Below are 26,777 nucleotides of genomic sequence, written 5' to 3'. Positions count from 1 at the left end.
TTCTGAGCTTTGAGAGAAAAACAGAATAAAGTCAGAGAATTGAGAACTGCTTAGATGCAAGGGTGATGTCTTAGAATAGCAGTGTGCTGACAGCAGGTACATGATCTGGCACTGAACTGAAAAAGCAAGCAGCAGAAGCTGGGGGTCTGACCGGAAGGGTCACCTGCTTTGTGTTTGGAAACTGTCTGCATGCCACTGAAGAGTTGAGAACCACGCAGTGAGTTTTTGGGGATGGGTGAGGAGCCTGCATTAATGAACAGCCAGAGAAGAGAGCCAGAAGTGGGAGGAGAAACGGTGTGTGCAATCATTTGAGAGCTACAAGAACTCTAGGAACTGTGTGAATTGTATAAAAGTTGGTATCCCAGGCCCCTTCTTTCCTGTGGAAACTTTCTTCAATTCTTTTCAAAGCAACTCATAAATGCAAGCTCGCTTTTTTGGCATAGGAAGTGGGTTGGTTTTTAGTGAGGAAATGATCGCCCTTTAAAAGGGAAACTCCTTTGGAAAGAACATGAAAATCAGTGATGATGAAGTGTGATTAGAGCATGGAACATTGGGAACAGGCTGTGTAGAAAACAAGGTGGTTGTCATCTTGGACCTAGTGCAGTCTGTGGGGGGAGCAATGGAGAAAAGGCCAATGGAGGAGGGAAGAAAGCTCAAGAAATCAAACATGAGTATTATTTCTCATAAGGTGTGAAGATAGCACTGAAGACTTCAGGGTTTGGGTCTTGTGCCTTCCTGAGATCAGGATTTTACTTTGATGGTAATTCAGCAGGGCAAAGGGTTCAGTCCAAAGAAATGAGAATGAAATTTAATTATCGATGTAGGTGACGTCAGCCTCAGTTGGATCTGCACGCTCATCTCTTCCAGCCCTTTCTGGCAAAGGCACTTCAGTGCTGGCATTTCTCAAACCTAGTAGGATTGTAAAAGTTACGTGTTTCTTCAAAGCTTTAGGACAAGGGTTACATAATAGTAATTAGGAAACTTTAAAATGTTGGAAATAACCCATAGTAAAATTACACTGTAGGTGGAAGTACTTCATGTTTGCTCCGTAAATGATAAAAACAGGTTTCTTGGGGTTTTTTTCTTCTTTTTTCCTCAGCTATTTGAGTCTATGCAACACAGTATTAAAATAGTCTGAGTAACGTGCTACAGGACAGTTTTTACTGGAATGCTTATAATGAACCAGTGTATTTATGTGCTTTGAAAACTACAAAAATTAAGTCAAATATGAGGTTAATTCGACTCTTGAGAAGCTGGTTATAGCAAACTGTTGTAGGACAGAGCTGCTGTAAGGATCAAATCTGCTTGTTTATCGATAGACTTCAATTTTCACTGACAATTTCTTTCAGTACTTTCAGAATATTATAGCTTGCTGTGCATACTGAGGTGGTATGAAAGAAAATATTTTTCTAAGCTGGCTTTGCTTTGCCTATGTTTAAAATTAGAATAATATGCCTGGTTAAGTATGTTGATGTTTCCTCCCATGGCTGGGAAAATTGCAAATTATTTGTTTCTGGTATATCTGTGGTTTGCTTCAGGAACCTCAGACAGATCTCATTCCCCCTCCACCTTCACTGACGTCAATACAAATGGACAAAGACAAATTGACATATTTCATGGGATCCAGCACACCTCTGCCTGCAGGAATGCTTTGAGGTCTTGTCATGTCAAGACTTACTTGGGTTTCCAGCTGTTTGTTTCCCTTGTTGTACCCTCATGCTTGGTTTAAGTTTTTGGAGAGATGGGTTTGTGGTTGTTTTTTTGTTCTTGCCGTTGTTGTTTTGGCGATATATAGTAATTAGTAAATATTTGATTGTATTCTTAATTATCTATTTCAAAATATTTATTGAATTGGATATCCTGTACTGGCTGAGATATAGTCTCTTTCTGCCTCTGATCTTTTAAACTCCAAAAAATGGAGTTCTGGGACGTAAGACGAAGTTACCAAATGACAGAAAGAATTGCAGCACCAAAGGCAGATGAACTGAGTTGATTAAAACAAAATGTGATATATATTTTTTTAAAATGGTTATTATTGTCCAAAAGTCAATTTCTTGTTAGTATTGTCTCATTGACTTGAAAAAAAAAAAGGGAAAAAAAAAAAAAGAATCCCAAGAGACAGTCCTTTCAGGAAACCACGTATCCTTAACATTACATGATGTCATTCTAAGCTGCAGTGAACAATAGTCCATTCCCATAACCCCAAGCTTTTAGATACGTTTTGCCAAAGGTGCATGAATATTCTGTTTGCTGTTTGTATTTCCATTACCTGTAGGCGTACTCCTTTGCACTTCCCTCTGTAGTTCCTTTCCAATCTTTTTTGGTTTTGTTGCATTTTTCTGAATGAAATCGCCTGGCTGTGTTTATTAGGTTTTCCATGACGGCTTTCAATACTTACATGTGTAGTTTGGATCTGTCTGCTTGCAGAAGAGGTTGGTTTTGGTTAAAGCATCTGCCATTGAGGAGATAACAGCTGTACAGTAGCAAATCTATAGAACAGGCAGTGATTTCTGCATCAGTTTTTCTTTTTGTAGTATTGCATCCAATCTTAAATTTACAGGAAAGACTGTAGGTAGCAACTGGAAGCAGTGTCAGAATTATCATACTCAACTTTGTTCAAAATAGTTGAACTGACTTGGAGGAAGATCAGTGTTGAATGTCTTCCTTATTTTGTGAGTATATTGCATTATCTCATTCTGGCACAACCTTATTAAAGCATTTATTGTCTGTTCCTGTTGAACCTGTATTTGGTTTCAATTTTGTTTATTGAATAGAGTTGCTTTTTCCAGGAAGCCATAAAAGTGATAAGAAATGGGGGAGAAACTGCAATGGGAGCATTAAGGCAAGCAACTTTCGACTAGGCCAAAATTGCATTGGAGAATTCTGGGAACAAAGAAAACAATAACAGTTTTATATGTAGCACACAGTAATGCTCAGCGTTTTCAAACTGTTTAACAAACATTTATTTATGTTCTAAGGGTTTGCCATCAAAAGCTTGAGATAGAGTTTCCTTCTATTATTCTTGTTGAGCATTTATGTGTTAATGCTTCCCTTTGAGAAGCTTGTATGCAAGAAAACTTGAAAACCGATGTCCAATATTAGTCTCTGTCAAATAAGACAGAGTATGGGTGTTTTCATTGTTGTCACTTTTAAAGTAAGAAAGGTTGGGTGAAGAAAGGGGAAGGAGTGTGGAGGATTTGCATCCAGAGGCAGCCTGAGGGGAAGAAGTGGACACTTCTGAAGTATGCCAGCAAAAAGAGCGAGAAACTGTGTTCCTCTTTCTATGGGAGGTTAGAAAAGTTTCTTTATATGGTTGTAATTACAGATAAAATAAGGAAAGTGAAGTCATTATACAGATTATTCCTTTTATCCCTACAGAGTGTATACCAAACACTGTCAAAGACCGGCATCAGTGATAGAAAATGGGCCAAGACACACACACAAAAAAGAAAGAAACAGTGAGATCCTAATGTTGATATGACTTACCTGGGATTCTATAACTTTAAGCCTCTTTTCTTGCTCCTTCAATCCACTGAGGTATTTAGACAAATTATCCACCCTGTGAAAACAAAAATGATGTGCTGCTGAGCGAAAAAGAAATGCCTCCAATTAAATCCTAAACCACAGAAAATGGGTAACTTACACTATATCTGTGACCCCCTGCTTGCAGTTCTGTGCTGCTGGGACAGCCCAGAGCCCCCTAGAAGTTTTGCCCTTTTGAAGGGTTGCTGTAAGTATTTACTGAACAGAGCAGCACAAACCTCCCGTACTCGCTGCCCAAGGGCTCTTTGTGAACTTGCCTAGATGGCAGTGATCATACAGCTTGTGGCTAAGGCTGCTTAGCTGTATCTTTCCAATCCATTATGTCTCATCTATTTCAAAAGTAAATTGATCCTACCATGAAAATTAAGATCATGATATATATTCCATTAATACAGGGCTATGAGCCATTTGATTTCTTCAAGGTTTCATCTTCAGAAACTGATTTGGTGTATAAATCTCTAAAGGGACTATGTGTATAAATCTCTGAAGTGTGGAGAACTTGAAAATGATACCTCCAAATCGAGCTGTCCACACATCTTCTACATGCTTTACCTTTCTTCCATCCCATCTTTACTCCTCTCATCTGATTCCCCATAAGCTCCCCAAACGCAGAGTTCAGTGAATGGCTTTCTGAAGGTTGTGTAAGATTTCAAATAAACAGGTAGGTTTGCTAGCAGCTAAGACCAGCAATAAGAAACCACAGTCTCAGTGGTAGTCATCTGAACTTGTCTGATCTCTTCCTGGCTCTGCTACGTCTGATATTACGCCCTTTATTTAGGAGCAATTACACACGTTTGTGTGTAACAAACCATTATTGTTTGATTTCAACAACGTAATAATTCTAAATTATTAAGAATAAAGAGCCTGTTAAATTACAGGGAGAGGAGTAGTTTCCAAGAACATGTATCTCTTTGTCATTGTTATTTAAAGAAGTGAACTTCTGAATAGTAATTTTGCACTTTTATTTGTCAGAATACTGTACCAATTTAAGTGATACTCCCATTGGGATGATATTTTAGAGAACTATTAAAACGGAGACCCAGTTACTTAAATTAAATTTGAGACCTGATACCAGGAATTTCTTGTGCAAAATTGTAGTGTTATGTCCTAATGCCATTAGTAGTAGTTCTTCTGTACCTATGGGCTGGGGATAATTCCAGAGATCACAAATCTTCATTCAAAAGTCTAAATCTCTTTCTGTTTTGGAAAGGGCAATTTCATTGGATTTTGATCAATGCTTTGTGTCCAGGTATGTTATGTTCCTATAGACGATGGAAGTACATGCTCTGCAGTGTAACAACAGAACTATTCTTCCATCATTCCATTCATTTCTTCATGAATTTGAGCTTAACTGCAAGTTTGGCTGGAGCTTACAGGTTTGTAATTGTACATACTTCAACAAGTCAAGAAATATCTCAAAGCAACACTTGTTCATGAAAAACATTCCATGAAGAGCATCAATCCCATCAGACTCTTCATATAAACTGTACAAGTGCCTGAGCCTTATCTCATGCAAATCTGAAGACCTGCAAGGTTCACTTAATGTAGGTCAGAGTAACATACTTATTAGATGTGGCCTTCAGCCTTTCTTCACCGCTTTCTTTTCTTTCTTGTTCAAGTTTTATTAGATAATTTTCTTTTTGCACCAGCTCCCATGTTATGATTTTTTGATCTAGGCCAACAGGAAGATCTCTTTCTGTAGGGGGGAAAAAAAAGATACTAAATATTATATGTTGCTCCCTTTTCCCCTGCGCTGGTTTAAGTAATGAAAGGCTGCTATGCAAAGAAACGTCAGGCCTTGCTTTGCCACTGTAGGAGTGACAAGCTATGAAAGTTTAGTGTAAAATAAGTATTTTCTACACTTTTTATTTTCTTGTAATGCAAGGCAGTAGACTTATTGCAGTTGAATAAGAGTCCTGAGTTTTCTAAAGAACGGCACGGGCCAATTTCAGTGATTCCTGAATAATTCATTCAGAGTATCAGTTGTTATCTCTTCAGAAATCAAGTGTGTTTAGGCAGTTTGATATCAACACCTTTGTCGTAATAACGATGTTGTGTAGAGAAACGCACTGTGGGAAATTGTTTATAGTACAGACTGTGTCATCATTTTTCATGTCTGCTCTCCTTTTTGTTAAATACAATCAATTACAGCTCTTAGCTTGTGGAGATCTTACTTTCTCTTCTGTGTTGCTTATGCAGCATATCCTTGCAGAGTATTGGGGTCTCCTGTTGGCAGACATGTGTTAACAGCTGTAGCATAAATGCTAGATCACAGCTTGAAGCAGTGATTGAGCACCTGGTGGGAAGGCAGGGCCAACCCAGGGAAGCTCAGGTGTATGTAGTGTACCTGAGTGACCAGAAGGGGTGGAGCCAGGATCTGCCCCTTCCCAGACCTCATTTTAAGGTTGGCAGTGGAGGTGATGGCCTCTCTTGCTGGAGATCCCTGACTACCTGAGGGCATCTAAAGGTAAGCAGATTCTTCCCTTTATTTCTGTGCTCACAGCTGTTGTATTTGAGCTAGTCTTCACTTGTTGTAGCTTAGGTCTTTGCTACTCCCCTATCATTCCTGTGCTTTCCATCACGTTATAGCATTAAGCTAGCTTACCCAGATGTTGTTTCTTGTGTTCCATTTTGTTGAAGATTATTTGAAGAACCAAAGTTATGTGATTAATAATGATAAATGGTGGTGCTAAGGCAGGCCGCCCATGATATTCAACGATCAGGTTGTAGCGTTGTAGTTTCCAGAAGATATCTGCGTTGCCCTGAACAACTTGAAAAGTGTAGCTGTCATTGGGAAAAACAAAAATAAAAAAATTGCAGAACTAGTTTTACCTCAGTAAGCTAAAGCTTGTTATTACAAATACAGCCCATGTGTACTTTAATAAAAGGAACAGCAAGTTCAGTAAGCAGCGTTTACTTAACCTAAAGTTTGTGTGGGTTTTTAACTATTAAAAAAACTGCAGTTGCGACTTCAAATGATAAGGAAATAATCAAGAAAAACTAACTCTTAAAAAGAAAAAAGGCAATTCAACTTCAGCAAGATTGGCGAACACGTGATGTTACTTCTTCAACCAAATGAATAATCATTAACATTTTTGACTTGATGTGTTTCTCCAGCATGCAGAGTATCCAGCATCTGCCAAGTTTACAGCTGCTCTGTACCTGCAGACTCTTGCTGCAGCATAGCTAGGGATCCAGGCACATTTAATTGATTATTTGACTGTAAAAGGTCCTTTTTTGTTCTTGCTTTTAATGTAGCTAGAGTGAGGATGATGAGAACTTAAGAACTATATGATCCTGAAATTCTAGTTATCAACCCCTAAATAATTAGTTGGGAAAACTACTAGTGTGTTTCAGTATAGCTAACCAACAGCAGTGTAGTAAATGTGGGCATTTGGTTAAGCTCTTACCTTCTCTGTCTTAATACTTATTGAAGCTGCTCTTACCTGAACATGGCAATCAGGAGATTCATAAGGAGAACATTTGTGACTAGTAGGAAGATGACCAACAGAAGTATGACAAGCCAGTTGGCATAGTTGTTGGGACATGATGGTGAGTTCTGCAGAATCTGCAGTGGATTAAATGTACAGTTCCTGGGATATACTCGTGAGGCTATGAAGGAAGAGAGAAATAACGTAGTTTTGACAAATTTCTCTTGCTTGTATTTCTTAGCCTGGAGACAAGAGCTTTGTATTTTGGTGAGCAAAATGTCTTGCCTTCAACCAAGAATGTCAAGAATTGCAAATTTTCTGAAGTCTGAGGTGCTGCATTTTACAGACTTTTCAAGGAAAAAAGGAAACTGATTACCTTTAAGCATGCCTTCTCATAAGAACTCATGACGAGAATGTTTGCGTATGTTTAATACCTTTTTCTGTTAAGGTATAAATCAAGGATGATGTTGAGATCTCATCTGCATGTGAACAGTAGCATAATTTTCTTTTGAATATATGTAATTATTAGAGATTAAGACAAGCATTGTGGTAGTATGTAACTTTTGTACTGTCTCAGTTTTTGACTAGCAAGTGGAGCTGTCAATACGAGGCAAACAGGCCAGCTTTCTGGCTGGTTGAATTACTGAGTTAATTCTTGCAATCAAACAATCCTTTACGTGAACTAATATCCCATGTTGCAGGTTTTGTAAAAAGGCACAGTGATGCACATCACTGCATCAGTTGTGGACCCCTATGTCCTTGCATCTCCTCAATCCTCATGCTAGTATGCATGCTAGAGGAGAGAACTTGGTAGAAGCAGGCAGTGGTGTTCCTCACTCAAGTTTAGGCTGTTGCTTTGTACATCAGAGCTTGCAGTCAAGGTTAGGAAGAACAGTGCTATTGTATCAGTTTACAGGTATAGCTACCCTTTCATCCTGCCTCCAGTTATAGCAGCAGCAAGTTCTTAGACTAATGTACAGGAAAAACATGGAGTGGCATTGTTTGGGTATCTTCTCCACTGGAGCATGTGGCTGAGCAATGTGCCCAGGCAGGTTATTTGTATTTAATAATGATATTGAGGGATTCCTCGATGAATTTGTCCAACTGATTTCTGAGTCTGTGTACATTTCTAGCATTCAAAGCATCACAAAGCAATGAAGCAGCTCACCTTTAGTTATGTGTGTGAAAAAATACCTCCTCTGTCTTTTTGGAAATCCTTTGCTACTTACCGAGGAAAAGGTTTTATATAGATAAATATCTATATTTATATGATATATATATAGATATTATATATATATTTATATAAATTTATCTATATTTATATAGATAAATAGAAACTATTTTCTATTGTTTATATTAATGTTAGTCATCCAAATCTTCCTACACTGCGATGCAGATCAGAAGTAGTTTAACTGGTTGTTTACTTTTCGTTGTTGTTCAATTGTTTTTCTGGAAGTTATATCATGTAATTATTTAAATCCACAAATTTAAAGCACTTACATTTACATTCTTGTTTTCCATTTTTTTCCCCCCCACTAATAATGCCTTTCCCCATGACAACAGATAAACTCACAATCTTACGCTTTAATACAGTTATCTCACAGGCTGCCATAGCTGTCACCAAGTACATTAACTTAAGTTATCCATACTGAATTTCTTTTGGTGTCTCTTCACTCATGAGGTCATTTTGCAACTTTTAGGTGTTGCCTTCAGTTTTTACTACCCAGTAATTTTTTTCACCTGCAAACGCTACCTTTTTTCTGTGGAGTTCCAGTGGAGAGATGCAGACTTTATACTGTGTTTTACCTGTTCTCATGTTTATATCCAAATATTTGCCTGTCTTGTGATTGTTTTTATGTTGTCTTGTTTGAAATATTGCACAAATGCAATTACTAGCTTTATTTGATTTGGGCAGATTTAACTACGGAGTAAACAAATGCTCGACCAGAATATTTATTCAAAAATACAAGTGTTTCGTTATGGGCCAAGCTGTACTGCTGTAAAACTGTCATGTTAAACCAGTGCCAAAAGTATGGAGATGTTGTTATTTTGCTTTACATGAAGGTTATGTGGGTCTAGATTAGGCTGGATGGAAGCGGATTGAGGCAGAAGAAGGTATGCCAACCTCTAAAACTGCAAGTCCTTGTGAGAATACTTCAGGCAGCCTCTCTAAATAGGGTGAACTGTCATGTTTGATGTAATTCCACCCTGTACGTTATCTCATTTTGCAAATTCACTATTTATATCATAGCCGTGTGAAGGCTTTGGTTTTCAGGACAATTTTTTTTTTAAATTGTTATTTATTGAAAAAAATGAACACCAAATACTGGGAAGAAGGCATTCAAAGATGGCAAGGTTAGGGGAGAAAGAAATTTCCTTACTGTCTATTTCATCCAGTGGGATCTGGCCAAATATCTGGAGGTAGGGACGGTAAAGCACCCTTCTGAATATCCACTCCACTCGGCTGTCATCAGGGTGAAGCAGAGCTTGAGTTGTCACACCATAGGCAATGAGCCACACACTCAAGAAGAATAGGAAGAAGAAAACATCTTTCATCTAAAAGAGGGAAAGGAAGGAAGAAAAGGAGGGCAGGTGATTGTAGCAGCATGTTCGAAGAAAGAACAGTAGTTCAGTATGATAACTGTTCAAATAATTATTTTTCTTTGCAAGCTCGTTTAGGCTAAAGGAGGTTGAATCTGATAGAGTTTCTCACACAATCCCCTTCCTGACCCTGCTGTTAAAATGTGGCTCTTGGCCAATCAGCAGCATTTTTCTTTGTTAGTTCATTCAGATAAAGGCATGTTATAATTTAAAGTTTTTGCTTTTCAATCATGTAACATTTATTTTTTAAACATTTTCTCCTTTAAATGATTGCCTTTTAAATGGAGGTTTTTCTATGAGATCTTGCAGTACCGTTGAATTACAAAAGTCTGCTGCAGCAAATCCTGGCTAACAGTGCTCGTTGATAAACTCTTAACCATTGGTACAGCAAACATTGGAGATCAGAAGGATCAGGTATCAAAGTAATGCATTTGAGGGATTCTTTCCAAGGCTTCCTGCTTTTAAACATTGTGCTTCTCTACAGAAGCACGTAATTGAATCCTAAGACACTTACTTAAAAAAATAAAAAAAATTGAATATGTATTTCAAGTGCAATAATTTTTCCCTAGTGGAAGAAGAACACTTCATCCTCTTTCCATCTAATCTGACAGAGTTCATTACGGGCTGTAGATTCATTTCAATTAGATTACAGGATTGCACAGTTTCCCAAATGCAGAGGTATTTTAGACCTTCAGGAGGTAACTATAAGTCCCGTTAAGAAACGCAACATCTGTGGCAAGCAAGACATGGTTGATGTCTCTTTAACTTTTATCAAACTGTTTTGTTTTCTGGATGATTCCAGATTTGTCAGTGCTACAGGCCTTTAACAACATCGTAACTCAGTGGAAGCAGTGGTTTTCTTGGGAATACTCTTTTCCAGTCTGTGGTCTCTCTAAGCTGGCACTGTTCTGGCATCGAACTACCATTGTAACAGACTTGTTTCAGCAATTCAGTTGGGGGTAAAAAGGAGAAAGACAGTAAAACACAATCTTGGTTTTCTTCCCTATTTAAGAGAAGTGATCTTGCTTTAGCCAACCTGATGAATGTTTCAGGGAGATACTGTTTACTGAACTAAATTTCATTGTTCTTTTGTTTGATACAAGGCTCAATATTGAGCTACCAAAGGTAAGGCATTGCGGTGGCTTGGATATGGGGAAGATGAAAGCTCCCATGTTATGGCTTTGTCTAGGCTGCCACTTATTTTCTTTTGTATATATATTCTTAATCCGTGTTACTTCATATGAACTCAGATGCTAACGTAGTAGATGCATCACCATATTTGTTCAGGGCCGTGGTTTAGCTTGGTATGCAGCCAGGAAGGGTTAGGAGCTGTAGATCTGCCTTCTTCTCTTACTTTAAACTCTGCTAATGTGGTGAACTAGATAATGTACAAGAACAAATATTTATTTGCCATTTACCCTTTTGCTACTCAAAGCAAATGTCATGCTGGAGTTCCCGTTATTGCATCTGTAGACAGATCCAAATAGCTTGGCAGTTATGTTTATTCAATGTATAGGCTTGTTTAGACTGTAGGGCTTTTACTGAGCTCTGCTGTGAGTCACAAGTCAAATGTTTGTAGAATCTGTAATAGCATTTACTATTAGATAAACTATTAATCAGTTATCATGAGCTAATTGGCCTGGAGGATTAACATACTGAAATAAAAAGCTGTTTCAGCATACTGCCCCACACCCAAGTACAAAAACCATAGTCCTACCGTCTCATTTCCTGCAGGAGAGCTGAAATAAATAGAAATATTTCATCTGCATCTTCCAGCACATGCTCACAAGGTGCTATGTTTTCATTGTAAATTAGACAGTCCAATTAAGAGCAGCGCTCATGGCAAACTTGCTACTATCCATTTTTACAGATTTTTCTTCACACTACTTGCGAATAACGTAATCCATTTCCCCAGGCAAAGAACTGCCAGTCAGTAGCTGCCCTTCTGTAAATGGCCTGTCTGAAGTCTTTGCGCTGAATGCACACAGCTTATGAAACAGGAGGAAGAGTCTGTGTCTCTCAAATCAGGAGTGCAGTGTCTCAGTACTCCTGACTTGATAGACCAAAGGGCAAACGATTAGATAAGAATGAGGATTTGTGTACTAGGGCCAACCTAATAAACTACAGAGCTTTCAGAAGGATCTGTTTCAAACTTGCTGCCTCTAATTTTCATGGTAAGTAAGGCAAATTTTGCATTGTATGCAAAGTTACAGACCTTAAAAACAAAGACATGTTATAAACTTCCTTTGTAAGAAGATTGTTTTGGCCACAGTTTTTTTTAGCAAGTACAAGTATTTGAGAGAGACTGCACTTACCATCCTCTCCACAATTATGATCTTTGGTCCAAGCTGTCTGTGAATTGCGAAAATGTGTATAAGTCTAAGTGTAAACACCATAAAATCAATGGCGAGGATTGTGCGGCCAGCTTGAAAAGTCGAGTTGAGCATCCTGAAGAACAAGTGAAAGAATATCAGATCTCAGCAAGTACTACTGAGAAATCTGTTCTCAAATATTGCACTCAGTCTCCAGGCATTGTCGAGTTAGGAAAAGGCAAGTGCTTCAGGCTTGTGGTTGCTGATGTCAAGGTCATTACAGCTGTCAGAAGAACATAACATTATCTGTACTTTGGTGAGAAATGACCACAACACAGAGGGAGGCTGATTTGCTTGGCTCGCCTTCAAGGCGATACTAAGGGATAAACAAGGAAAAGGATTATTTTGACTAAAGGGGCTTGCAAAAAAAGGAAAAGCAGAGCTTCTTTGCACAAGTGTTTGGATATTCCAATAAGCTTTCTGTGGTCTGTGGAACAACATCTGCAGTTCAATAGAAATGTAGAGGCTCTTGTTGCAGAAACGTAGCTCAAAACTCATGAAAGTAAATGTCGTAGCCTGCCTTCTTATGCACATGTATGCCAAGTGACAGGACTGTCATGGCATGTGCTTGTAGCCCTAATGCTGACCATGCAAAACAGGTGTATACATACCTGCATGTTACCCCAATTACGAAAAGGAAGATGGTCACCATGTCACATTTATTCCAGTTATCCTCTACATACAGTTTAAACTTTTTCATTAGATTTGTGTCTTCATCTGTAAAGAAACTCTGAAAAAGAGAAATGGTCATGGGCAGTGAACTGTTTGAAGTTTCACCATTTCAGTGGGAACTTTGACTTAATACCTGTTTCACATTTCTCTTTCACTGCAAAAACATCAAAAAATTCCTAGTGTAGCATGTAAGCAAGCTCAGTTTACTGTCTTAAATCACACACACATACATATGCACACACACTTTTTAATCTTGCGATGTAGGCCTAAGGATTTTTTAAGCCTGATTTGAGTCTATCAGCATTCAGGCCATTAAAAAATATAACAAATATCTAGAAAATAAATGTTGGCAGGATGTTGCTATCTAAACAGCATGTACAGATTGGTGTTTGTGCATTATGATTGCCTGGGAGTGCACATTTGATTATCTACATAAGAAGCTGTCTCAGCTGGATTGTAGCCTGGCATTCTCCATGTTTTACAGGTTTATAATGTAATATTCTTTGTTTCAAATATTCTTGGTGTACTCTTCTGTTTATGGCCTGCCTGAATAATTTCAAATAATGTATAACCGAGATCCCCTTTGCTGTTCACGTTGCTGAAATTACAAACACCTTCTTCTGGAATAAGTGTTGATAACTGTTTTTCAGGGTAAAGAGGATAACAAGGATAGTTTTATGCAGCCACAATTCTCAGTGCACCAGCGCCGTTGTTCATGTGCTGTTTTGGTGGACTGAGGAGAGCTCTGTTGTACTTCCGTGGGCAGACTATAATTTCCAATGTATGTTAATTGTGGACCTAGTTCTGGGGGGGTGAAACCAGCCAGATGCTTTGCAAAGTGAAGGACACCTGAGTCTTAGCAGCCCAGTTCTTTATTGGCTGCAGCTGAACCGCTCTGGAAAAACAGGAGTAGCTACAGGTTTACATGGAGGAGGAAGAGGTTGGTTTGGAGAAGAGATTGTTTTGGATGAGGTAACGTTTGTATTGCTTTTCTATGCAAAGCTGCATTTGACAGTTGAAATCTTCAAGCCTGCACGGTTATCCAGATCATAAAATTATTCAAAGCATTATTTCAAGGTTTGTTGTATTACTGCTGAGATGTTGTATGCAACTGACCTGTCGGATTTCTTCCAAGACCAGGGTAAAAACCCAGAAGTAAAGTATAATTTCTTTAGCAGATGGACCTTCAGGTGGAGGTGGCTTAAAATCCAGTAGAAGGACATAAGTGAACAGAAACAGAAAAGCAAAATACATAATAACATTTCCCATAAATACAGTTACGGGGGCGCTCCAGAATTTTTTCCACCGAGTAAAGATGAATGTTGCCCACGCTGTGTTTTCAGGAGGGTTCTGCTTTTCTAATTTACCACTTCTTCTGCAAAACAGAAAGAACATAGGCTTGGTTGATGACCTCTTAAAATTAGTTCATGGGAATAGCCTCAGTATTATTCTCTGCAAATTGCATTAATTTGATTTGCAGCTTCAGTCTGCTCCTGCACATAGTACAAACCATGCGAATAAACAAGAAGAGGGGGTATTTGGCCAGCTGCAAGGAAGGCAAATAGCTACTGTAAGTCAGTTCTTATTTTGGTCCTAAAATTTATTGCAGTGATCACAGGCAGAAGTTCTTGCAGTTGCTGTGACTGCTTGAGACAATTACTCGTTTTGACCTAGACTCAAAAGTGCTGAATCACACACTAAGCATGTGTTCCCTGACTAGCCTTGCTGCAGCCTGAGAGAGCTACTGAAGGAATACTGCAGTTGATGTAGCTATGGACGCTGGCCTCTTGCCCTTCATGACTAAATCAGATTGGAAAAAGATCACCAGGGAGGCCTCTTAATAAATGATTAATTACGGTTGTCTTGGAGTATTGTGCAATTGCACAAGTGTTTTGGTAACTGAAGGAAAACCTGACCTGTAGATCTACATGTCTAATGTTCCTGGTAATTATTATATGCATTTATTATAACGAAAAGTTTCTCCTTGCAGCCAGTCTCCTCTGTGTGCCTGACTCTGTGCTGCCTCTCAGTTTATGACATTGTAAGACATTCCCATGGCAACGGGCTAATATCATAAATGGCTAATTGCAGCTTTACTGTTAGATGCTGAAATAGATCTGGGAGGGAGAGAGAGCCCTTTTGTTAAATCTGTAAGATAATAGCAATTGGAACGCACAATATTATGACCAAGAGCCATCAACCATTCTTTGCTCAGTTGTGAAAGGACTTTATGATATTATTTACTAATAGTCCCCAAAAGGCATACACTTCTGCATCTATTTTACAAGTTAGAGAGGGAACGAAGACTCGATTTTTTTTTTTTCTGATATGCCAGCAGTTAAATGCCAGTGCTAAAAATACAAGCTAATAACTGAGTCCAGCACTAGGTACTGTGGATTGTTTCCTTGGTACCATTATTCACACATTTCTGAAGCTCTCTTCAAATCACTGAAAAGTAAATGTTTGATACAAGTGACAATACAGCTCTTATTAGCTGCAAAGTGAACCTTGTACTAATCAAAAGTTTTCCTGCCTCACCCGAGTCCCCAGGTTTTGGTGATGAGCCTTTGCTAGAAGTGAAGGTTGCAATTCAGGAGTTCTGTACTGTGGATCTGTGAATGATTGTGTGCAACTGCCAAAATCTTTTTGCTTTGATCTTTTATGCTGCCTCTGAAACGTCTGTTATGCTCCAGGTCTCTCAGGCCTATTTTTAAAAATAAAAATGGAGAGTTTTCCTAGCATGGTGGGAAGCTAGCTATATAAATTCATAGGTACTGATGTTTGCAAGTATTTCTGTTGCTGCCATTGTAGCACAGTATGTGGTAATGCACTCGAGTAATACAAGGGTTAGCTGCAAACCCTCTGCCTGGTTGGGTGAATAAGTCTATCATGGATTACTGTTCCTAAATCCATTGTGTGTCAGCCAGTGCCAGCTGAAGGGAATCTCAGGAATGCCTTCTGATTGCTGGATATGGATCAGATTCCTTGTTCAGTAGAAATGACCAGCTCACAAGAAGTTATCTCCTGAAATACAGTGCTCTATGCTGTATCTCTGTTTTTCTTCTATATTCATTTTATGGAATACAGCTGCAGCACACAGAGGGAGCTTTCTAATGAGTAATAAGTTCCTTGATCTTTCAGTTGTTTCTTACATCATTATCTGGTTGTATATGCATGAGAATTGACCTGTTCTTTGTAGTCAAAAACATCATGTTAACTGATGGTTTAAATTTACCTGTGTTCTTCCTTACAAAGAAACAAAGTCCTTTCTGTATCCAAACTGTCCAGCTCCTTAAAGGGCTCTGTCTCATTCTTTGGTTGTTTTTCCTCACTGTAAGGAAATAAACTCATTAGTTGAAATACTGGTTAGCAACTCAACTACTGAACTGGTTTTCCTACGGAGCTGTGAGCATGCGCTCATCTTGGACTCTCTCCACTGAGAAGCTATCAAATACACATAATCCTTAGCTCTGTGTGTTCTGATTATTTGAAAGCTGAAGTCAGCCACAAGAGTCAATGGTGAAATGATAATCAACACATGTTTCACAAGAGTGGAGCAAGATGCTCAGTCTTCTCAAAACTGAAAGGAAAGCATTTGAGTGGAAATAGACCACTCAGTCACAGTACTGGAAGACGATTCCACAATACCCCCATGTTCCAGTCCTGGCCATTCTTAGCAGTGCTTAATACAGGAAATGCCAAAAGCATTAGGGAACATGATGTCAATTCTTGCATTTCTAGTAAAAGGAGGCAAAAACGTCCTCAAGAAGAGATTTAGAAAGGCTTGCTTTGATCAGGAATCCTTATTTGAACCCTTCCATGAAAACAGATAACACTTCACATTAATTTACTTAAATTTGTGAATCTGGCAGCCAGTCTACCAAGAAGAAACCATCTTCAGTGACTGATACTGACAAAATAGAAGTCTTAGGTCAGCAATGGCAAAGAAATTTTCCTCTTGCTTTGTAAGTAGCTAGTAGTGGTGCAGTCCTCTTGTTGATCTTCTGAGACAATATTATTATTTTTATTCCTTACGTGAGAAATTTTCAGTTTGGGTATTTTTCATGACTTACTTTACGTCCTTCACTTATCTTTTGCACTCATACATTTGTACCTGAATGCTATTAAATTTGTGTAGATTAGGAAGGGACACCAGAATCCACATATTAGCTTCAGGATCTGTGTGTTTGTAGACATGTCTCCCCACCATATTTTTGTTAGGAAGGCCTGAAATTGAAGGGAAGAAGTAGCTTTAGCATCACAAAAACACATATGCAGATCAAGTGCTCCTATGTTCTGTGTTCTCCTAAGACAGCAAAGATTAGGCATTGCTCAAAAAACCTAAAAAGTATACAGACGCTTTGCGTGTCATTCTGCAGTTGTTTCTTAGTTTGCAAAGAGTTATGAGAGGACGGTGGAAAGGAACTGTAATTCAAGTGGAGTTGAGGAACATTGCTACTGAGGAAGTACAAGTCAGCTACTGGGAGCTAAAAGCATCATCACTCTTAATTTAGTTTTGTGTATGTGCACAGAAGGCAGGTTGTGGGAGCAAAACAGGACAGCAATTTGATTTAACTTTTATCAGTGAGCTTCTCTGAATCTGAACAAGCTCTGCTGGGGAGGTACCTCATGTCCTTAGGAGTCATTATGCTTCAGGCAGATTTTGAGTGCTTTCCTTATGGTTCTCTGTGATCAATAGAGGAAAAAGTATGGGATGGGATGAGGATTAAACCTTCTCTTTAGTCCACCTGTCTCAGGGCTAACTGGATGGAAGAGGAAACTTGCTTTTTCAAGTATGTAGTATGGCATCCTCTTGACCTGGTGCTTAGGGAGAGGGCAGATCTTTCACTGTAAAGGATGTATCTGAGAATAATGTATTCCATGGGGTCATTTGGTTGCTGTAGTATCCTTTTCTGTGTCCAGAAGCATGCTGAGAGGCCCTAGGGAGTGGAGATGGTAAGGGAAGTGCCAGTAGGTGTTACCTGGACTCCATCATGTGCGAAGAAAGACTTTGCATCTGCTTCTGTAGCCAGGTGCAGGCAGGTGGTTTTGCTCCAGTACTGACTTTTCCTCACCAACAGAGAAAATGCTCTCTCCTCACTGTTGCTGTAGCATTCACTGAATAGCTCTGTCAAATGAAAGAAATGTAGACAAATGCATCTTGCCAAAAAAAAAACAAAAACAAATGTGAGACAAGAGGGTGATGTGTGTAGGGTACAACTTGGTCACACTGCCAAATGCATCCTCTGCACTGAAGAGTTCTGTGAGGGTGTAATAGTCACAAAAGCCCCACATAGCTAAGATGAGGTTGGTAGGAGCGAGGACTAATTCTGGTCGTGAGAATAATGCTACAGAAGGCATATGCAGTAGATTTGCATTGGTGGGGGCAAAAAAAGAGATCACTGGAATTAATCTTGAAATTCCCACTACTTTCTGGGAGGTATGATGCAATTCTCAGCACCTCCCTCTCGCCTCTTTTCATCTGCTTGCTTCCTTCTCAGCTCTGAGGTGCTCTACTTTTGTTACTGTTTGATTTCTCCCTGTGGAGAAGTTCTTCTACAGCCAGTTCTCAAGACATAACTTGGAAACCTATCAGTGTACATTATATAGTTCCTCATCTGTAGCTGCCTTGTGCAGAGATTCAGACAGTACTGAGCAAAAGCAAGTACCGTGGGAGATCTTTTAGCACTTTGAAGGACGACTTGCCACACTGCTCCTGTTCCCCTGAGTACACTAAACAAAAGGAGCAGCTCAGGTTTGACTTGTAGCCAACAGATGCTTTAAGACATAGATATTTAACATAAAATAGTATTAGACTTGGTAGTATGTTGTGGTGTAGATCTATTTCAAGATAAGTTTGTTCTAGAGTCCAGCCACTCTGATAAATGGTACAGAAAGTGAATGTTTTCTCATTAGACAAAATACAGATTTTGAGTCTGCTTCATTCTGATTCATTAAGTATCTCAGTACCCTTCCTTGGCTAGCCTACACTTTGATATTATGCTGTGAAGGCTGGAGAAGGATCAAGTTCATGTAAAAAAGCTGATACAGTCTTCTGCAGTTGATGTGGTATTTACCATTTTAAAAGAATGTTCATTCTACTTAGCATTGCCAGTATTATCTGGGCCAGATATGGAAATTGCAGATCTGATCTAATGCTTACCAAAGCCAAGGAAACAGACTGCTGTGTATTGGATTAGGCCCTCTAATTCCATGACTAAATTGTTGGAGTCCTGTGACTATATGAAAGCCTTATCTTTTTAAAATAATAATGGTCCTGTGAAAGGAGGGTAAAATGTCTGTGTTTAAATAATGCAGCAATGTCTGTGTGAGCCTTCAGCAGCTTGCTGGCTAGCTGTAAGAGGAAAAAGCTGCTGCATTTCTACATGAGGTGTATTCTAAAGCTCTTGGTACATTGCAGCATTACCTTCAGGTAGAAATTGGACTGTTGTCAGATCAGCGAACATCTGTTTCTGACCAGAGTGGGAGAGAAGGCTTTGTGTTCCAGTGCTGCAGATGCCTGAATGTTGTAGGGAGGGGCAGCTTGTCTGCTGTTAAGCCAGTCTGAACCTCAGAGTTCTGCAGCGCAGTGAGCCCTCTTTTAGGTGAGGTAATCTCAAATTATTTTTAGCATTACAGGCAACCCTTAAAATTTGTTTTCTAGTGGCCCTTACAGAGCAAGCTTGATACTGCAGGAAAACCAGGCTGCTGTAAGCTTGGAATTGTTTCAGTTCTTCCATCTTGCGCATCGTAATATACCTTGTGCTAAAATACCAACATGTAGCAAGGGAGAGCTTTTTTCATGCATCCCATGGGCCAGTCAGTCTGAAAGCATTATTTTTGGGTTGTTTTTTTTTTTTTTTTTTTTTTTTTTTCAGAATGAACATTTGGAATGTTTTAAAGCCACACTACTGTAGCATTTGAATGTTTGGGACTGGCTGCATTGCAAGTCTGTTACATTATTCACATCAGTTAACCTTTCACAGCTTCAAGAGGGTTCGTTTTTCTTTCCCCACTTGTCTTCCAGCAGCAGTGCCCACTGCCATTTGTTATGCTGTTAAAAGCTGCTGTAACTTACCAACAGCGAGCTGCTCATACTTGGCCTCTTTCATGACCTGCACTACTTCTGTCTTTGTCTCCAGACGGGACATCTCCCTGAGGATCTTACAGGCTGCCAGAGCTGAAGCTACACCCTCTTGACCCTGTAGAATTGAAAGAGGTGCAGGAGTAGTCACACACTGAAGGGCATTTATGAAATAGAAAAACTTTACTGAATGCATGTAACAAATAAAATTCATGTGTCTCCTTTTGGAAGAATCTTCCTTGAAATACACACTTGAAAGTTTAAATTGTCTATAGAAATTGTAGGTTTGATATGTGAGTTGAAAACCACTTATTGGTATGTCTTGTGCTTTATAAGGCTGGTGACTTCTGGATATGCTTGACCTTAGAGGGGTCTGATTTGGGGTAGCAGTCAAGGACTTGTAGCAGAATGGGTTATGAAAGTAGAGCAAAATGCTCTCACTGCTGAGTTTCCTCCCACATGGCTGTACTGAGACCTTACATAAGGACACATAAGAATTGAGGGGGCACAGCTGGCAGCGGCATGACAGAAGCACACAGCAGGGAATCGTGCCTTCTGATAACAGAGCTCCACAAACACAAGGCCCTCCAAGGTGCAGATGTGTCTGCATGCACACATGCACACACAACTCACTGGCTGAAGAGCTGTGCTGCTGTTTGTCTCCTTCTCTGTGACCCCCCCCTCCTCCTCCCCCCCCCGCCAGATGCAGCTAGCTGGATGCTCAGACAGAGCCTCATAGCTGTGTCTGGTCTCTGTAGAGAAAAGGGAGAAGAGATGGAAGATGTAGCATTGCACGAGATGGGCCTCAGCTGTGAAAGAGTGCAAAACAGGAGCCAATTATGCCAGTTTGAAGCTTGGCCCCTGGGACTGTGATGCTCTTGTTCCTTACACAACCAGCAAATAAGCTGGAGATGCTCAACTGTGCACCATCCTCCCTCTAAAGCAAAAGCAGACAATTGACCTATTGAAGAGGGAACAAAATCCGAGGCTCAGTGGTGAGTCATCAGCTGCAAGAAAGACAAGGGGTCAGCTCTGCAGCTGAAGTTAATCAGCAATGTTTCAGGCTGTACTGATTTACACCTGCTGTTGCTTGCTGCCAGGCCCTTTGGCCCTTGCTGGCATCAGACAATCTGAGATGAAAGGCTCTATAAATGTGCACCCAGCATTATAGGAACAAACCTACCTGTCATCTAAGCTTCAAAGCTGAGCAAAAATCATCTCTCATACATGAAATATGACAATATTTCACCTGCAGGAGCTATAGCTTGATGCTTACCATAGCCCAGAAATAGTTTGCCATCTTGTGCCGGTTTTGAAGTACTGCCCATACAAACAAATCCCTCCAAGGCTTTTCACTTTTCTGGTTCATATCCAAGGGCCCAGGTAATTGCCTTGAATTCGTTTTATCCTGAAATGTGGTTTTCAGAAATTAGAACTCAGACTCATTCCATGCAAATGACATGATGTAACTAGCCTTTGGCCCCGCCAGCCTCTTCCTTTTTTTTCCTTTTCCCTGTAGGTCTGAGAGGTAATTAGTTCATTCTGCACTGAATCAAAGCATTGTTGTGTCCCTGACATAACTCAATATGTGTGAGAACGCTTTGGTTGAAACCACGACTCCATTGAGGTCAATGGCAACGCTCTCATTGACTTCATTAAGGCTGGGATTTCGCTGCTGGTGTGTAATATCATACAACACAGACCTATGATTAACTAATCTAAGCTGGCCTACGTTTATATCAGATTCTGCTCAACTGCCACAGAGGCTGTGGTTTCAGAGAAAAGGGAACAAAAAGCATTTTATTTAAACAGGAATAAGTCTCGCCAAGGCTCTGTACATGGCAAGAATAGAGCACGTCAATGCCCTCTTTCTAGTCTTTCCTTTGAGTCCTTTAGAAAAAACCTCTCCTTCATGCAGGGAGTATTTTAAGTAGAACACCACTTATTCCTTTAATGTTTGATAACAACCTCTCTGGAGGAAGTATGGCAACTTAGGTCAAGTGTTGAGTTTTATGTAAATTCTAATATTGCCTTTATACCTATTGTGTTAATTAGAAGCAGGCTGTGTGACTGTTTTTGTTTCTGCTAAAAAAAGCTTCTGTAACGACCTATGTTTTTATTCATTTATTTTTGAAATCCTTTAAACTATGGGGTTCTACTCAAATTTACATTAATGTTTTGAGTTCTTTCTTACCACCTCTTCTTCCTCCTCTTTTTTTTTTTTCTAGTCTGTAGTAAGCTAATCAATCTACTAAATTACACTGAAAAGTAGGACTTATAATTTAGCAGCAGCAGCACTGATATCCCACTACAGTGATGTTGCCAGCATTACTCAGATTGGGCTACAGACCTTGCATGGTATATCGTGTTGTCCTTTCTGTCTTATATCAACAACTGTTCTTAATTTTTTCTGTGTTAAGTCACTCAATTATAAGATTATAACAACCTAAAAGGCAACCATCACACACAGCTCATCATTTGAATATCCAGTCTGCTCCTATGCAGTATAAATCTAAATTGTTAGGTTACCATTTTCAGAGTTTAGCTTACAAAAACAGTGCAAGCTCAGACCGGGGACTGAAAATGGCCAACAGCTTCTTGACTTCTTCCTAGAAACTCTTTTGAGTGCTTATGCTTGAAATTTTGTATGAGAACTGCAGAATACTATTTTGATGTCTAATTACTCCTTAGCAAACCTAAACTTCTTGAATAAAAGAATGAGGAATACATTCTTATATATGTGATGCTAAAAAGATCAATCTGCTCTCCATGTGCAAAGTGCTGGAATGAGGAATGGTCTATGAAGTCAAGTATGTGAGTGTGGCACAAACCTTTGCAGCAGACTTGAATTGAACCTTAATTAAAACAATCTGTAGCAGAATGGGAGAGAGAGGAATTGTAGCCTGTATTTCATAAAATCCATTCTTACACTTCTTAATTTTTGAAATTAAAAAGGTCATTTTTAGCTGTAATAATAATGAGCTGGAAAAAGAAATAAGCAACAGAGGTGACTGTACCCATATCTGCCATTTTGTTCCCTGTCCCCTTAAATACAAGATCTGGTCAAAATTTCTCAAATTGTAAACTGTACAGGAACAGATAAATGATGGAAAGTTGCAACTCACTGATCTGTTCTTGCCTCCATGTCTGATGTCCTGATAGAAACCTTTACAAGCATCATGGAGAAAATCCTTGAGAACTCTAGAAACTTCACTGAGAGTGAAGAGTGGGGAGATCTCCTTCTGCTGTTGACCAGTGAGCCCTGCCAATGTCAACTTGCTTTCCTCATGTTTCTTCAAGAGAAGTTCATAGAGGAGGCACTTTTGCGAAATGGAGCAGTAGAGTCTCTGCAGACGACTGTATGTCAGGAATTCGGATATGTTGGCCCCGTTGTCAACAAATAACTTTACGAATTCGGGTTTGTCATTGATCAGGGCATCCATCATCACTTCTTCCAGGTCGCAGGACTAGATGGATTGAAGGAAGGAAAAGAGAAGAAAAAACAATGAAGTGGTTTTGGAGGTAATCATTGATGGATGCGGAGGGGCGTAGAACGTTTTATTAGGATGTGCAAATTTCTGTTAACTTTCAACCAAGTTAACAGAAGATCCGATGAGACAGAGAGGTAGAACTATGTAGGAAGTGTCTATGTGAGCATTAATGTTGGAAGATTAATGTTATCATCTAGAGGATACCAGAAAGACAACCTAAGCAAAGGGTTCTATGGCTGCCTAACCTCTTAGTGAAGAATTCAGGTAATGCTGAAAACTAAAGCCTTCTGTCAAGACGTTTGTGTCCCACACCTGTTGGATTACAAAGCAATAGGCCTCAAAGGCAACAAAACCGTGTACCTTCCACTCCACGTCACCATTGAATATTTCACTTTTAGCTATGTCCACTCTATTCCAGGCCACTGCCAACTTGAGTTCATCCAGATATTCCTGGGCATCCTGACTGTGACTTTTACATGCTGGAAGAAATAGGGAATGCAAATAAACTCAGTACTTTACACTAGTTACATTTAATTTAATATACCACTGGTAATTTGGTTAATAACATGAACTCTCATTCAGTTATCACAGGTTTGTGGGTTGCTTAAATAGGAAACCTGCACAGGTATTTTTTCTCTTCACTTAAACAGTAATCTAAAGGCTTATATATATATTTTTCCTCAGTATTTTCTATGGGTAAGTTATCTATTGAAACATTAAGTTAAAATATCTAGTATTTTAAGAGGAAGCCTGATCTGCAGAAAGTGGCAGGTAGGACTATTGGCTTTTTTTATCTTGTTTTAATTAGCACATCAAGATTAGGATGTCATTTCTCCATGCAAAAATTAGGCTAGTCTAACACAGATTGAAATGGCTGGCAGAGCAAGTAATGTATTTCAGAAGATACAGTGAAAGCTCTTTATAGAACCTAGTTGATTCTGAGGTGATTTATGTCTGCTTGTGTTTTCTTTTTTCTTGGCTTGTAAGTGAAATAGCTTCCAGCATATTTCTGTTTTTCTATAGTCTTTACTACCAAGAGAAGCAAATGCTGAAATAAAAAACTGATTTATAACAGTACTATAAAATAGCATGAGATTAAAAAGCAAACACTAGCTTAATGTGAGGTTCAGGAGCTTTCCTCCTGGTGGAGGTAATTACCTGGTGGTAATTGCCAGTCACTTTCTCTGATGCAACTCTGCATCAGAAATGAAATCTTATCCAGCAGCCAACTGAACTTGCTTAGGACAAAACTAAAATACATTTATAGCACAGAGAAGTCCAGTAATAGAAGTATTTATTATTCTTACCTTTTACTAAAGCTTTTAAAATGACTGTGTCTAGTTCTGAATCGTCTTGCTCAAAGTTGTGCAGAGTTAGAAGATGTTGGTGTGAAATAATGTTCTGAATCTATTGGGAGTTGGAATGAAAATCAGTTAGCATGTTAACCTACTGCTAAATACTAGTGCTTAAGAGCTCAATGTAGATCACGTGTACAGTTTTCTTCCAAAGAACTTACACTCTAAATGTAAAGCTGACGTTTGGCAAGAAGACAAGCATTAGTTTGCTACGTAAAAAGATCCTAGGGCATGGAGGGAGTTGCTATCTTTTCCATCATCACATAGCATGCATGGTAGGAAGGACAGAATTTGGATATGCTGAGAACCAGAGCAGTGCTTGAACTGAAAGATCCTAAACTCTCATTGACTCATAGCCACGCTGTAACAAGCACCCCACTAATTCTGCTTTACCTCTTCGTTCATTATTATTAACATTTTCTTCTCAGAGTTGTTTATATAAAGCACAGTCTCTAAAGCTTGAGTAAAAGTCATATCTAATACTGGTATAAATAGTGCTCTTCTTCTGCCTCTTTATTTGAATTTTGTTTCTCACAGTGCAGCTGCACTGGGGCTGTGTGAACATCTGGCAATGTTGCTTCTTGATGCCCTTCCATCTCCTTGTGGTATAATCTGACAAAGTTCTCCTACTGGAATTAGCATGTGGAACTTTAAAGCTAAGTTTTTTAGTGGAGACTGCAAAAAATAAGTAGTGGGTCAGGTTTTGTGAATTTCATTTCTCTTAGGGACAGGCAGTGCTTTTCCCCAGTAAGACAATGTCCAAGTGGGTTTTTTGTTTCTAAAATGCATAATGGTTCGAGTCCAGTGTGCCTCAAAATCTCCTCTGTTTTGTCTTTCCTTTTTAAGAATATGTATAACAAACAATAGACAGGATGACTTCTAAACATCCTTTGTTCTCATTGGTTTATTATGCTCACAGTAAGTTCCCCACTTAACAGCTGTAGATTGTGAATTAGGTCTCTTCTGTCACAGCTGTACAAGCTCCACAGCTGTGGAGGATAAACAGTGCTTCATATTCCCCAGAAGGACTGTGGGGTTCTTGGGTGCTGGTTGTTACTTGTGGAAATAATTGAGAAAGGATAGAGCCCTTGGTATTCAGCTGAATCACTAGGACAAAGTCATTTATTTGATCAACTGAGCTCTTGATTTTAATGCTAGAGAGGTGTTCTGTCATTAACATCAGAGCAATGGAGTAAAAACATTCAGGCAGTACCCCCTCAAACCTGTGCTGAAGCTAGAAACGGTTGGAGAGAGCTTGTGAACATTATGCACATAATGATCAAACACTGCATGCAGTTATCAGACATATGATCTCACTGTTGCTGTCCATTGGAGAATGTCCTTCCACAGGAAGCTTTCTGCAGGGAATTTCTCTTTAAATTGCTTTTCAACAGCTTCTGGCTTGATGAGCTGCGGCTCATCCATGAATGCAGCTAAGATGTCAGCTGTTCCTCCAGACCCTGTTAAGATAAGCCAGGGAGCGGAATTTTCCAAACCGATGCAAATCCTCTGTAGTTTAAAAAGAAAATTATTAGATTTCATGTAGGGAAAGAAAATCTTGCTCAAAGAGAAATCACTTATTGCAAACTAGGAATAAATGCATATCCAAATCAGAGTTACTCTGGATTTCAGAGTCTTTTCTAGACCATCTTTTTATTTTGTAGCAGATTAATCATTATCAGCCCATGACTATGCAAACTTTGCATGACGCAGCTGCTGATGAATTAAGCAACTGATTTGGACAGGCAGTGCATAAAACCTACCTGTCCGTGGCTGCTTTCTTTTTTCCCTCCCCAGCTCTTTTCCTACTGCAATTTGTGCTTATAGTATGGTCAAATACAAGAGTAGCATAAACAGAAATTCTCAACAGGTTTTTATGGTGGCTAAACTTATCTATGTGTTCTGAAAACTGGGAGCTTGTGAGACTACAATGCTGAGCCACAGAAAAAAAAACATACTGAAGCACAACAGCAGCAAGAGCTAAAGGCTGCCAATTCTGTTGTGCAATTAGAAAGAGTCAAGACGGTTGTTGGGAGAGAGGAAAGCAGAGGCTGTGGTAGCATAGTTGCAATAATGACTAATTGCTGCCTGTTACTTCTTACTCTGGAGTTATGCAAGATGATGAAGAAACTCTATGTGTTTCAATACCACAAACAGCAAGAGAATCAAAGGCGTTGTTGGTTTATTATTTATTTGTTTTAAAACAACTATTGTAGTCTTTGGTGTGC

General features: G+C 39.2%; 1 protein-coding gene across 1 annotated transcript; it reads right to left on the bottom strand.

The window, feature by feature from the left end:
* Window positions 1-26,245, bottom strand: TRPM5 (transient receptor potential cation channel subfamily M member 5). Its single transcript, XM_048948646.1, has 19 exons — window positions 25,867-26,245; window positions 24,502-24,601; window positions 23,555-23,673; window positions 22,829-23,170; window positions 20,980-21,111; window positions 19,698-19,821; window positions 17,602-17,747; window positions 16,734-16,846; window positions 15,855-15,950; window positions 13,736-13,994; window positions 12,559-12,677; window positions 11,891-12,023; window positions 9,356-9,530; window positions 6,990-7,155; window positions 6,149-6,327; window positions 5,107-5,239; window positions 3,487-3,559; window positions 2,399-2,489; window positions 1-909 (listed from the first exon to the last, which is right to left on the bottom strand). Exons 1-19 carry the CDS (start codon window positions 26,089-26,091, stop codon window positions 809-811), a joined length of 2,826 nt encoding a protein of 941 aa, XP_048804603.1. The 5' UTR covers window positions 26,092-26,245; the 3' UTR covers window positions 1-808.
* Between the last annotated feature and the right edge of the window lie 532 nt (window positions 26,246-26,777).

The sequence above is a fragment of the Lagopus muta genome, chromosome 6 (assembly GCF_023343835.1).
Source record: "Lagopus muta isolate bLagMut1 chromosome 6, bLagMut1 primary, whole genome shotgun sequence".
Classification (NCBI taxonomy): Eukaryota; Metazoa; Chordata; class Aves; order Galliformes; family Phasianidae; genus Lagopus; species Lagopus muta.
This window is presented reverse-complemented; position numbering and strand designations above follow the sequence as displayed.